The sequence below is a fragment of the Selaginella moellendorffii genome, unplaced genomic scaffold (assembly GCF_000143415.4).
Source record: "Selaginella moellendorffii unplaced genomic scaffold, v1.0 SELMOscaffold_16, whole genome shotgun sequence".
NCBI lineage: Eukaryota > Viridiplantae > Streptophyta > Lycopodiopsida > Selaginellales > Selaginellaceae > Selaginella > Selaginella moellendorffii.
Genome location: NW_003314277.1, coordinates 2,277,571 through 2,289,960, shown reverse-complemented (window position 1 = coordinate 2,289,960; position 12,390 = coordinate 2,277,571). Strand labels below are relative to the sequence as shown.

The 12,390-nt window shown below is 47.0% G+C and overlaps 3 protein-coding genes across 5 annotated transcripts; 1 reads left to right on the top strand and 2 right to left on the bottom strand.

The window, feature by feature from the left end:
• Nucleotides 1-4,419: 4,419 nt before the first annotated feature.
• LOC9642125 (putative D-cysteine desulfhydrase 1, mitochondrial) lies at nt 4,420-6,220 on the bottom strand. Its single transcript, XM_024676003.1, has 10 exons — nt 6,043-6,220; nt 5,931-5,996; nt 5,671-5,865; nt 5,497-5,607; nt 5,342-5,433; nt 5,202-5,291; nt 5,079-5,136; nt 4,911-5,024; nt 4,752-4,849; nt 4,420-4,680 (listed from the first exon to the last, which is right to left on the bottom strand). The coding sequence occupies exons 1-10, from the start codon at nt 6,163-6,165 to the stop codon at nt 4,515-4,517; spliced, it is 1,113 nt and encodes a 370-aa protein (XP_024531771.1). The 5' UTR covers nt 6,166-6,220; the 3' UTR covers nt 4,420-4,514.
• Nucleotides 6,221-6,323: 103 nt separating this feature from the next.
• On the bottom strand, nt 6,324-8,924 carry LOC9642752 (pumilio homolog 12). The gene is made up of 6 exons (XM_002971125.2): nt 8,871-8,924; nt 7,468-8,797; nt 7,253-7,415; nt 7,027-7,190; nt 6,718-6,973; nt 6,324-6,644 (listed from the first exon to the last, which is right to left on the bottom strand). The coding sequence occupies exons 2-6, from the start codon at nt 8,730-8,732 to the stop codon at nt 6,534-6,536; spliced, it is 1,959 nt and encodes a 652-aa protein (XP_002971171.2). The 5' UTR covers nt 8,733-8,797; nt 8,871-8,924; the 3' UTR covers nt 6,324-6,533.
• A 1,497-nt stretch (nt 8,925-10,421) lies between these two features.
• LOC9642751 lies at nt 10,422-12,355 on the top strand. Of its 3 annotated transcripts, none has more exons than XM_024675979.1 (8): nt 10,422-10,707; nt 10,775-10,858; nt 10,913-11,017; nt 11,078-11,114; nt 11,355-11,521; nt 11,581-11,686; nt 11,749-11,978; nt 12,037-12,355. In XM_024675979.1, exons 1-8 carry the CDS (start codon nt 10,524-10,526, stop codon nt 12,252-12,254), a joined length of 1,131 nt encoding a protein of 376 aa, XP_024531747.1. In that variant the 5' UTR covers nt 10,422-10,523; the 3' UTR covers nt 12,255-12,355. The 3 variants fall into 3 exon arrangements, with proteins under 3 accessions (XP_024531747.1, XP_024531746.1, XP_024531748.1); XM_024675978.1 differs by having other exon boundaries at nt 10,775-10,861; XM_024675980.1 differs by having other exon boundaries at nt 10,604-10,707; nt 10,755-10,861.
• The last annotated feature ends 35 nt before the right edge of the window (nt 12,356-12,390 follow it).

The window sequence follows — 12,390 nt, the reverse complement described above, 5'->3', positions numbered from 1 at the left end:
TCTACGAGCATGTCTCCAACGGCCTGCAAAACAAGCGAAAACTTGAGAAAAAACGCTATCGAACTCTGAAAAACGAACACTAGCGGTAGTCTTCTTTCGACCAAAGTAGAGAAGAAAAGCTGAAAAAAAAAAAAGAAGAAGCTTGCTTGTTCTAAGGATGAGATAGCAGTCGAGCAGACAGTAGCAACAGCGGTGGCTCTACAATGGTTGCTTGGGATTCCACCGATGGTTATCACGCAATCGGCACCTTGTACCTTTGCTTCCGCCAAGAGAAATTCCAGCTTTCTCACCTTGTTCCCGCTTAGCTGCATTCCAGTGAGCTCATCGAAATGAAAAGATTTTAGAGGATCGGATGAAAAAATTTTAGAGACAAGAAAACACAACTTTGATCCAGACTTGGGTGCCAACTCGGCAAATCCCAGCAATCTCGTTGAAATACTAATAAAACTTCAATGTATAATCATATCCACGTTTCACAATGGGGCAAATCTGTGGCCTACTAAGAGAAGGAGATTTTCCGATGTGATTGAGAAGGACCAAGAGCCTCCTTCGCGAAGCAGCAGTACCTGGAAGCGCTCCTTAGCTTCCCTGACTCTGAATAGTAGGATTTGCGTTGAGTCATTGCAATGATTTAATAACACTAATTTAATGCTGGTGGCTCAAATAATGCTTCAGGTGTCTATTAGTTCCCGATCGTAATTTATTGGTAAACTACGGCCACAGCACTGTCGATGCCATATTGAAGTCTTGATAGGGAAGAGGACATCGTCTCATATGCAGCTCCAGGGCAATATGTTTGAACATCAAACTAGCTGCTTTGAACAAAAAGAGTGCATCAATTATTATATTGAGGAAAAAAATAGGAAAACCTGAAGAGCACCTATATGCCATTTCTGCCTTGGCATCAGGAGCATCACCCATATGCTATTGCTGCCTTGACATCAGGAGCATCACCCATGATGAGCAAATCATCAATGTAGAGAGCCATAATGAGCATGCTCCTTGCATGACCTCTAGCATCAAATTTTTTATACTAGATGCAAGAGTTTTGTTTCAAACCATACAAAGCTTTCTGCAATTGCCATACAGCTCAACATCATATGCATGTTGATATCCTCTGGGTATCCCCATTCAAGAAGGCCATCTTGACATCCATATAGCAGCTGCATGTGCAAAACACAGAATGAAGGCTGGCAACTTGGGAAAATGTTTCATTGTAGTTGACGCTATGAACTTGGCAAAAGCCATGAACAAGCAATCATGCCTTAAATCTCATACTTTTTGGAAAAAATCTATTTTGATCCTAGTGGTGTAGAATCCACATGCCATTAACCCAAATGGAAGCAACTTCTTCCACACTAGCAAGGTGAGCCTTACCAGAGACAACAGAGACAGCCTCATCATAGGTCATGGGGATGCTGGCATCAACAAGGCTGCAAAAGTCATCAAGCTCCACAACATATATTTTAGCATTTTCCTGGACTTTCAATGAGGGCCAACATTTCTGTAGGTGAATAATGGCAGCAAATTAGGCATGCCATGACGTTGATGAGCATTGGAGGCTTATCCTTGACTAGAGTAGCATTAACTAGTTCAAGGATATCTATAAAGGATTTCCCAGAGGAGTTAATGGAGCTGGTGGCAAAACATGAATAGGAGCTAGTGGCAGAGGTAAAACCAAGTTTGCTCCCACAAGTGGGATCAAAAGAACAAGGCAAGTCTCATCCAGAAAGAGAAAACTTCTAGGGCATCTAGGTATGCCAAACCCAGACTTGCCAAGAATCAGTGTATGCTTTTGCAGCAACAGCTAGCAGGCTTTGGGGCCATATAATTGCAAGCCTAATTCCTCATCTCCAAGCCAATTTTCTCAAGAGTGATGGATTTGGCATAACATGATGAGGAGTTCCACAATGCAAAGGCAGTTGTGGCACTAAGTAGACTCTAGTTGTATTATTCTTATGGGCAATAAGAAGACTGTCTTTGAGTGGTACCAGTTGAACAATAACAAACATAATGTTTAACTTGGCAATGACACAACCATACCTATGGAAGGCATTAATTAATTCCAGCTTTAACTTGATCATGGGAGGACCATGGCCTCTTTATCTCTACCTTGCTATGAAAAAATATGAACTGCTAAACTATTAAACTGATAAACTTAATATTTGTTGTGAGAAAGTGCAATGGTAGTCTTAGATGCCAAGGGAGTCTTCTGAATTGACTCTAGTGACTTTTTCGTTCTGTATATGTAGTTGTTACTTGGGCCACAAGGGATTTGTATGAGCTCACTACTGCTGATTCAATTTAAGCTTTCCAAACCATGGAAGCTAATACTCACATTGACCTTTGGCAATACACAATGCTTGCTCAATGAAAAATTATAGTGGTGATGTTTGCCTAAAATGTAAAGTTCACAAAATATAAATAGAATACTCAGCTAATAACAATAGCATGAACTTTTATATGTTGGAGAGATTTGTAATTTATATGTCCAAATCTACTTTTGGACATCGTCCATTCCAAGAATGGGCAGCAAGGAGCACATTCGAGGAGAGACACATTGTGATACTGCCCCTAGCCTTGGAGTCCCGAAGAGTCCAATCACGAATATCTGCAGCATTTGCACTCAGTGCTAGCAGTGGCTCTGTCCCATTGTAGGCTCTGTCCCATCTACAATGCCAAACAAACCGCGGAAAGGAGATAGGATTCAAGATGCATCCTGAACCCTTCGAAACCTACTCCATCGAACTCACGAATGGCTGGCTTCCCTTCCATGGCGCTAACCGAGCTCAAACTGGGATTGCAAAACCGGAAGCCCAAACTATGTAGCCTTCCTTCTTTCAACAAATGAATGGTCCAAGCGTCCTGGATACTGTACCATTAGCATTAGATCTCTTCGGAAGAAATCCGCCAGGGAAGTTTACAAGCCTTTAGAATTCTCTTCAGCAATTCAAACTTAATTACCTTGTTGATGATATAGTTGGAGTTTGGGCCTCGCCCCTGAAAAGTTTTCCTGCTACACATTTTCAGAGACTGGGCATTGCTTAGTTACATATGCTACTGACCTCGGATCGGTGCATGCATCTTTACCTAAACCTCCGGCAAATCCTTGCGAGCGAGAGTTTGCCAGAAACAAACCAGTAACTCTTGGAGGGCTCGTCACTCGCTTGCAATCAGTTAAGCACGTGTCAAGGCGAAGGGCGCCAGTTGATTTCCTTTCGCTTTGAAAGTAGACCTTTTGGCTGCGATTGAGGTTTTGCAAGAGCTTGTTTCTAAACACTAAATAGTGCCAAAATAATCACAAAATTGGATGAATCTTTTTCTTTCGAACATGGCCTTGTTAGAGCTCTATAAATAGTTTGTTTGCGCTCCCTTGGCTAGATAATCGCTCCCGGCAGGAATAGTTGGAATGAATGAAGCTATTCTGCACGCGCATTGGAGCAATTCGCACACCAGAAGTTTCAAGAATCTATCCCGTTTCTCTCATGATTTCCTTTTAAACATCCATTCTCAGTAGCCAAAAGAGAAGAGGAATCTTGAGACCATCCTGCTTCATCGGAGCCAAAGAAACCAAGGCAGCGTGATATCACGCTGCCTTGGCCGCTTTGGCTGCTGCTTTGGCTGTTCACCAACAGTAGCAACCATCATGATCATGAGAGCAAGATGCTCTATCTGATCACCGTTGTTTTTTGTTGGGAAGAGGAGATCTTCCCTACAGAAAGAAAATCACTGCTGATTTTTTAAGATCTCCTTTTCCCAAAGAAAACTAGAGGAGCTGCACTTAAAGACCCAAATGGCGAACACAGATGTTCAGGTTTTTTTAGCCATCGCCATCGCCAGTGTCAACAAGTCTTGCCCGCCATTTCGTTTGTCTTGTTTACACTGGCGATGGAAATGGTAACCTGTTCAAAAACCTGATTTTCCTTGTGGAGGGAAGCGCCGGTTCCCAAAGAAAACTCGTGCAAGTCTAACAATTCCGTATGCAACGAGGTCAGGCAGTCGAAAACCGTTGGTGGCGTTGGTGGCGATGGCAGTGCTGTTCAAAAACCTGACATTCAGGTTTTTGAACACAGATGTTCATGTGTTTGAACACCACCGCCATCGCCAGTGTAAACAAACAAGACAAACGAAATGGCGAGCAAGATGGACATGGAACGAGCACTAGAAAGCAAGACCAGGGGAAAAAAATATGGAACCAGCGAGAGCACTCCACCAGGGAGAAAAGGAGAGCACTCAGCGAGGTAGGACGGACACAAGCTCAGAGAGCATAGGGCTGGGCTTATATTGGCAGTGATGAGCGCTTTCTAGATCCTTCCGGCTCCAGCGTATCGTATTTCTTTCGAGTCTGTGTGAGATGTGTGTGGGAGACAACGAGAATTGGAGTCTGCTGCGTGTCAAGGGAGGGAAATACTGCAAGAATGCATTGAAGGAGTTTTTGATTTGTTGATCGTTGCAAGATATTCCAAGGGACCTTCAAATGGAGGAATTTCCTTTCTCTGACTAAGAATTTAGATTTACATGATTTGCATTCTCCTCCAATTCCCAGTGAGGGGTTGGATCTGCTGGAGTTTATCAAACATGCCAAGGAGGCCTCCAGTGTGAATGAACAGCACCTTCTTCCCTGTCCAATACTTGGCATCGCACACCATGTCTTTCACCATGCCATGCAATGCTTTCCCACTGACAAACACACAAAGAAACGAAGAGATTTCTAGTTAGAGAACACTTGGTGAGAAGACTTCTCTCCTCACCTATAAACTGGATCCAGAATTACGCCAGTGGCCTCCGAGATCTCTTTCACCAGCTCAAGCTCTCCTGTACTACTCAGTGCGTATCCCAGTCCTTTGGCCTGATCAAGTTCTTACAGTGTTAGCTCCTCCAATCCTTCCATCAACAAGCAGCAAACTTACATCAACCAGCCTGACAATGTCTCGAGAGTCCACTTGCGCATGTAAACCATCCAGAAGTCCCTGGATGTAATCGTAGAAATAGTCCGGGCTGTCACAGACTGTGTAACCATGAACCTGTCCAAAACCTCTTCCTTGTTTAGATACCGATACAAAGAACAAAAACAAAACCTTGGCCTTGATCATGCTGAGATGGTTTCCTAGAGCCAGTCCTGCTGTAGTTCCACCACTACGATAAAAGAATCCATAAACAACTACATCAGCTACATGAAAAGAGGAAAAGTATGAACTAACCTTCCGCATGCCATGACAATCTCGTCAAAACGGGGACACGTCCCAGCCTCTATTTGCTGCTCAATCTCCTGTGCTGCGGAAATATAGCCCCTACAAGCAAGCTCAGAAAACAAAGAAGAAAGAAACTCTGAGATACTAACCAGGTTCCAAGAGAATTGGAGCCACCAACAGGGATGAGATAAGGCTTTCTTCCTTGGGCTCTTAGTTTTTCTACGAGCATGTCTCCAAGCGCCTGCAAAACAAGCGAGAAACTTGATTAAAAAACGCAATCGAACTCTGGGAAAAGAAGCAATACCTCACTTCCGTGCTTCGTGTACTCTTCTTTCGATACGAGCTCCACACGAGCTCCCACGAGTCGCTCTACAAGTAAGTTACCAACAAGTCCAGGATCTTCATTCACCAGACTCTACACCAAAGTAAAGAAGAAAGGTTGAAAAGAAAAAAAGAAAAGAAAAGAAGAAGAACACACCTTGCTTGTTCTAAGGATGAGATAGCAGTCGAGATCCAGATAGCGAGCAGCAACAGCGGTGGCTCTACAATGGTTGCTTTGGATTCCACCGATGGTTACCACGCAATCGGCACCTTGTAACTTTGCTTCTGCCAGGAGAAATTCCAGCTTTCTCACCTTGTTCCCGCTCAGCTGCATTCCAGTGAGATCATCTCTCTGCGATCGAATGGAAAAAAAAAAAATCTTAGACACAAGAAGAATAACACACACACACACACAACCTTGATCCAAACTTGGGTATCAGCAGGCAAATTCGGCAAATCCCAGCGATGGATTGGCGATGGAAGCTGCAAGAGCAAAATGTAGGAAGAAAGAATGGAGAATTGAGCATACCTGTGCGAGACTGTAGATGCTGCTCGGCGCTGGATTCAAGTGTTTGGCCCAATCCGGAGGAGAAAATGCGCCTTTCGAGAGCATCGGAGGCCTCGTCTTCTCGTCGATTGAAGCTCGCGCCATGGGACGCGAGGCGGTACACGGAGAGATCGAGGAGAAAAAAACTAGGCCGCTGGCCATAAACCCTAGAAGAGCATCCACGTGGACACCCAAAGCGCCATGTGTACGAAGGAATGACTTGGCCCTAAACCTTAAACCCCAAAACCCCAAACCCTAGACCCTAGCCGTACAAGGCTCCATTTTTATAAAAGTTTTACATTTTCCAAATGTACATGCCGCAAGTATCAGTAAGAGCAAATGATCAAAAACATGGAGAGAAAATTTTCCCGTCTAGTTACCGTACGAAACGCTTGATCAATGGTTCTCTATCGAGAGCTCCTCACGTCTTCTTAAGCTTTGTCCGGAAAGACAAAATCCTCTTGCCGCTTAACTCACGCCTTCTTAAGGTTTGTCCGGCACAAAATTCTCTTCCCGTATGGGCTGCTGCGCAGTGCTGGTAGATGCGGACGTATAGCTTCCACCAAGCTCGCGTGCAAAGCTCCCTGGATTTGGATACCACAAGTGTAAGTTCCCAGAGCTAGAACAAATCGAACAAACTTTCAAACTTTGGATTACCTTCGTGACTGTAAGCGCGCACTGGATCACGTAGTTTGCAAAGGGATCCTGCAGCAGCTGCCCCAGGAACGCACTCTTGGTTAGCTCGTGTATGATTCGCGCACGCTTGTCATCCGCCCCTTGCTTCAGGCACTTCTCTACAACGTTACTGCTAAACTTTTGCATCGCGAGGTGCGCGTGGTGCCCCTCCAGCTGGGCCATCACCTCCGGAGCTATCCACGGCGCCTCGTCCAAGATGTATTGCACAACATAGTTACTGCACCAACAAAGCGTCACTGAGGCTCGAAAGAAAGGAAGGCCATTGCATACCCGTATTGATCCTGCGAAAGCACTAGCGCGTTGGCGGCTATTTCTCCAACCAAGCGCTCCTTTTGTACACCTTTTGAAAAATCCACACACCGCTGAAGAACACAGCACCCGTGCCTGTGGGTTCCAACTTCGACACAGTGCTGCGCCGCGGCATCAAAAATGAACTGCATGCCAGAGTTGCCACTTTGTTAGTAAGCTAGAGGCGAGACAATCCAAAAGCTCTAACCTGGTTCTCCTCGTTCCCAAGGCGCTGGAGGCAGCGCTGGACTACGTGGTTACCATTCAAGTCCTTGATAAGAATTACTATCCCCTGCTCGAGCGAGGAGGTGATCATAGAAACCTGTTCAGGGGACTTCAACGTCTCAATTAGCTTCTGTACAGCTCGGGTGCTGCAAGGAAGAAAGCCTCTAGTGAGCGATAAGAAAAACAAAACAAGCGTACCCGTGCATGTTCAAGGAGATCGAAATCAGCTCGTCTCCAGAGCACACGACACGTAAAATCTCGAGTCGCTGGTCCTCGGTGCAAACTTCCAGGAGTTTCTGCACGAGATAGTTACCGAATGGATCAGTCATTAAATCGACAATGTGGTCGATTATCTCCTCGAAGATCTTCTGCAAGTCTTCTGCAACGCCCTCGTCAAACCTCCGCTGGAGAAATCGACAACCGTACTGATCTTTGGCAATAGAATAAATACGCCCCTCTACCTCCTTCAGCGACGAGTATCTAAGCACCTGCTCGTTGGAGCTCCCTAGCTGCAGCTGCTGCAAATCATGATACAATAACGCTTTCGACGAGCCGTAAAACCCGTCCTCGTCGGCGTCCTCGTTCTCTAAACCAGTGGCATAAACATAACCGCCATTGCTCTGCTTTTTTCTTGTTCTTGATACCGACGACTTGCCTGCTCGCGAAGGATACTTGTCAGCTCGGTTCCCCGTTACAGGCGCTTGAATGTGCAAATACGGGCACTGATCTCCTCGGCTGCAATAACCTTGAGCATAGTAGCGGCAAATGGAGTCTATATGACCTTGAGAAGTTGGCTGCCGATGGTACACGTCCCTGTTAACCGCCGAAGGTTGAAGTTGACGTCCAGCCCGATATGGAGCAACCGCGGCAGCCAGCAACGCCTGAGTTTGCAAACCATAGAGCTGAGCTGCTCGGTCGTGGATTTGCTGCTGCAAGATATGTTGCTGTACCCTCCGCTGCCGCTCCTCCTCTAGCTCACGTTGGAAGAGAAAGACCTGTTGCTTCTGCGCTTGCAGTATCCTGTCCTGCTGCAGAGATCGCAAATAGTCGTAGTACTCGGTCGCAGACCGCTGAGAGTGGCGATACAAGCCATTTTCCAAGTAACCACCGGTAAACTTCGTGGGATCATTCGAAGGCAGCTGGACCAAGTTTCCCGTCTCGTCTTGCGGAAAGGCGCTGTCGTGACTGGTTGTTGTACACGAGCCCCTGTTAACGCTCTTGCTGTTGCTCAGCCCAAAACCAAACGCATCAAATGCGGCCCGTGGGGGCGTAAACGTTGTGAATCCCTCCGGGTACATACCAGAAGAATTGCTGTCTGTCTCCGAGCTGGTCAAGCCATCCTCCTGCTGCTGAGCAATAGTACTGTCCCGACCCGGCCGGAATTCATCAAGATGCGGAGGCGCCGAGGTAGCCCGAGGGATTTCACCTAAGAGTTGATCAATATCTTCGTCGTCCTGACCCATGGCGCTGCTCGCTCGACTGCTCTAAACTGCTACAAAACTTGGCTCCAACACACATGGCACTTCATCTGAAAGCCATAGCAAAGGCGCTCCTGATCATTGAAACAAAACATTGGAATGAGAAGGGATTTTTTTACTGACCAGTCAGCTCCAAGGTCAGCCTCCTTGTCAATAGAAGGGAACCGCATAACCACGAAAGCTGTAGCAAACCAAGCGTCAAAATTACGCGTAAGGTACCAACATTATGCTCTCTGGAACATGACCCTGGAGAGACAAAAAAGAAGAAAAATTGCGATCTCTCCAGGCAAACCATGACAAAGTCAAATTCTTTCCCGCACGGATCCAGGAATGCAAGGGGATCGATCGATATGCCAAGCAATCCGTGCACCGAAACAGGGCAAAGAAGCGCGATCGATTGCACATTACCGAAATACCGACCTCGACGCGATGAATCGCGAATCAGGAGCGCCGATTTCCCCTCTCCGCGCGGCGCCTGGCCGGAATTCACCAAAGATCGAATCGGGAAAAAGAGGCAATATTACCAGTACACGATCACGGAAATGGGGCCGGCGATTCAAGGCGCCCCGGATCGATCAATCCGGGCGGCGCCGCGCATCACCTCGGAGCTCCCGACGCGATCCATTGCGTGCCGCGCAGCGCCGGGCGGGCGATCGGTGGAGACGAGCCGCGAGATCGCCGAGGTCGGAGGCGCCGATCTTTGCCGCTGGTTCTTGAGCCGCGGCGGCTGTGCCGAAACACACTAACACACAACGAAGAATGAATGGGGGAAGAAAAAAAATGGATGAATGAATGGAGAAGGCGATTCGCGATTAGAGGAAAAAGAGAAGGGAGTCCACACTTCACAGCCCGTCAAAAAGCTTTCTTACATGGGCGATTTACCAGTTTCTTTAGCCCAAAGAAACTCTAATAATAACCCGGGTGCGGCAATTAAAATGCAAGGGGCAAGGGCGTCATTGAGGGGTACGGAAGGGTAAAAAAGGGAATTTAGGGCGAAGGAACATCAGTCATGTCACGCGGGGTGGATCCTCATGGGAAGCCGAGCATGACGTGGCGTGATCGTCACGGTGCGATCTAGCGCCCGCCAGGCCGCCACGTGGCGGGTTACCCCGTCGCCAGGATCGGACGGATCGCCGATTTCCACCTAATTCAAAAAGAAAGGCGGTGTGCTGCAGCTTCAACGAACCATAGGTCCCCAACACGTGAAGCTGTGGAATTTAGGGCAATCGAGCTCACGCTATATCGATTTTTTATTGTGCTGCTGCTGCCCACCACCTTTTGTTTGATCTTTGATCTTTGGTTTTATTTATAGCGTGGTGCTGCTTATGTCACGCCGAATATCTGGTTGATGGCGTCGTTTGGCCCGATAGCCTTGTGTTGTGTGTGTGTGTGAGGAGGAGCACGGAATATACCGAGATAGTATTTTTAATCGTAGCATCGTACGTAGCACGGGTATTGGATGGATTTGGTGGATTCTTTTGTTTGCAACACAAAGTTGGTGTTACCCAGCGGGACACATTTGTCAATGTGCTTGTAAGACACTAGTGGTCTACTTTACCCAAGGTTTCACACTTAAGGTTTCATCCTAGCCTCACATTTTAGGGCTTTCCACGTGTCGTGCTAGATCCCACGTTAAAACGATCGCACCACGTCGGTGGGACACGCGTCCAGTTTTTCACACTTGGAGGACTGATCGCACTTTAGGGCCCTTGAGAAGGGGAAGAGGGAGCTGCTGCTGTTTGTGCTGCTTGCGCTTCAATCGCTTCGATTTTGGGGATGGAGGATAAGAATGTGGGTGTGAATTCTTGCGGGGCTAGCAATGCCGCCAGTATGATCGGCGAGAAGAACGAAGGCGCGCAACAAGATTCTCCCTCGGCGCTGCGCGATGTTGCCGAGGGAGGGCTTTCGGGTCAGCAGCAAGCTCTTAAAACTTCGTCCAAGGCATATGATCCATACACAGGTATACATCATTCTCGGAAAGGAAAGCGCGTTTAACTTGGGCAAAAGGATTTTTTTTCTCTTGTCAGGAGTGCTGGTTGATTCTCAGGCTGGAATGGTGACTTCTCTAGATGAAAGTCTCGAAGGAGTCGATCCAAAACAGAAAGAGCAGCGTGGTAATTATTTTTTGTTCTATCTCCACATCTTGAAAAACCGCCTTTGTTCAGATAAAGCAGCGCAGCGCTTAGAGAAGTTGGAAGATCCGTCTTGCGATGACAGTAGAATGAGCGCCCGGATTAAAGTTCATGGCTTTGCGACCAGTCCGTTTGCTGGTAAGGACAACGTAAACCGATTGATCGACCTTGTTCTAAAGTGTTTTGACAATTCTTCAGCTCGAAACGATGGATCGGAACCCGCAACTGATATAAGGTCACAGTGACGATGTTATGTTTCATTCTCGTGTTTGCTGTCAGTGTCTGTATTTTCTAGTTCTGCTCTTGTTGCCTGGTATGTTCTCGTGTAAAAAAGAAAGCTTTTTCTTTCGAATTTTCAAGTCTGTGCTTGATGTAAGCTGCAAATCTCGTCCAGGTATAGTTTAAGGCTAAGCTTCCGAGTTCCTCTACTTAACTTTTTCTTTTTTCTTTCTTTCATTGTTTTCTCTTTTTGTAGATCTTTGCCAGTCTCAGCAGCGACAATGAGCATGCTGCAGAGAGTTGTGACAGCAGGTCTCACTGAAACCGCCGATCTCTCGCTGAAGGACATGGCTGCTTGCGCATTTGGAGTGGTCGATAGCCACACGGAGGCGATCGTAAGCACTCTTCCTCCTTGTACTCCAGGTAATAAATTCTTTGTGAGTTCGTGCGTTTTAAGAACTGACACACATCGGTTTTTAAAGGCCGAGCGAACAACTCCGGGATGGTTCCTGGCGCCGATATAACGGAGCTCCCCACAACCTCGACATTGTTAAAGAAGACGCATATCATCCCAGACTTGCTAGACAGGTTCTTTTCTTTGTGTTAAACGCTCAAGCTAGTGCTCTTTTTTACGTACTTTATTTATTCAGTGTGGAGGAGGATGGATTTTTTCTGGAGATAGCCTTCGGCAACTTCCAGGTTTTTAATGGAATTATCATCGACCGAGAAGTAATGCACGGACCACCGTCCGTAAGAGTGGTAGAAAGATCTGGTGGATCGAATTCCAGGCTGAGAAGCTTGTTCTTGCTGCTACTCGTGGAGCTCGAAGCCGGTGGAGAAGATTACTTGCAGTGGATGGTCTTGAAATCTCTTCAAACTGGTATACTCTACTTCAAAAACTCTTTCGCAGAGTTCTCACATTGGAATTTTCTTTCCAGGCTTTGGACACGAAGAAATCCTCGAGTATCGTCAAATGCCGTCCATCTCCAAAGGGAGGCACAAGCACGTCTTCCTTCTCTTCGACACAAAGGAGGCATGGATGCGGGAAACGGACGCCCCGGATCGCGGGAGATTCGACGTCCACGATTTTGTCACGCGTCACGAATTTGGGGCGGCAGTCGCCGCCGTTTACTTCGAATCTGAGACAGTCTGTTAGAAACCAGGCTGCCACGTGGCAAGCGGTTGCAAAGTGCCGCGGCCCGGGAATTCGCTGCTGGCCGTTGGATCAATCTGGGCCTCAACGGCCAGCATTTTGTTTGGTGTTCTTGGTTCTAGGGTGAAATATTATCGTG

Excerpts from the sequence above, each read along its gene's own strand:
- LOC9642751 (XM_024675978.1), top strand. The coding sequence starts at position 10,524 with ATGGAGGATAAGAATGTGGGTGTGAATTCTTGCGGGGCTAGCAATGCC. Across the intron at positions 10,708-10,774 it reads GGCATATGATCCATACACAG|GAGTGCTGGTTGATTCTCAG; the intron begins GTATACATCATT and ends TTCTCTTGTCAG. Across the intron at positions 11,687-11,748 it reads ATCCCAGACTTGCTAGACAG|TGTGGAGGAGGATGGATTTT; the intron begins GTTCTTTTCTTT and ends TTATTTATTCAG.
- LOC9642125 (XM_024676003.1), bottom strand. The coding sequence starts at position 6,165 with ATGGCGCGAGCTTCAATCGACGAGAAGACGAGGCCTCCGATGCTCTCG. Across the intron at positions 5,025-5,078 it reads TCAGCATGATCAAGGCCAAG|GTTCATGGTTACACAGTCTG; the intron begins GTTTTGTTTTTG and ends GGTTTTGGACAG. Across the intron at positions 4,681-4,751 it reads ATTCTGGATCCAGTTTATAG|TGGGAAAGCATTGCATGGCA; the intron begins GTGAGGAGAGAA and ends TGTGTTTGTCAG.
- LOC9642752 (XM_002971125.2), bottom strand. The coding sequence starts at position 8,732 with ATGGGTCAGGACGACGAAGATATTGATCAACTCTTAGGTGAAATCCCT. Across the intron at positions 7,191-7,252 it reads TTGGGAACGAGGAGAACCAG|TTCATTTTTGATGCCGCGGC; the intron begins GTTAGAGCTTTT and ends TCTGGCATGCAG. Across the intron at positions 6,645-6,717 it reads GCGCGCTTACAGTCACGAAG|GGAGCTTTGCACGCGAGCTT; the intron begins GTAATCCAAAGT and ends ATCCAAATCCAG.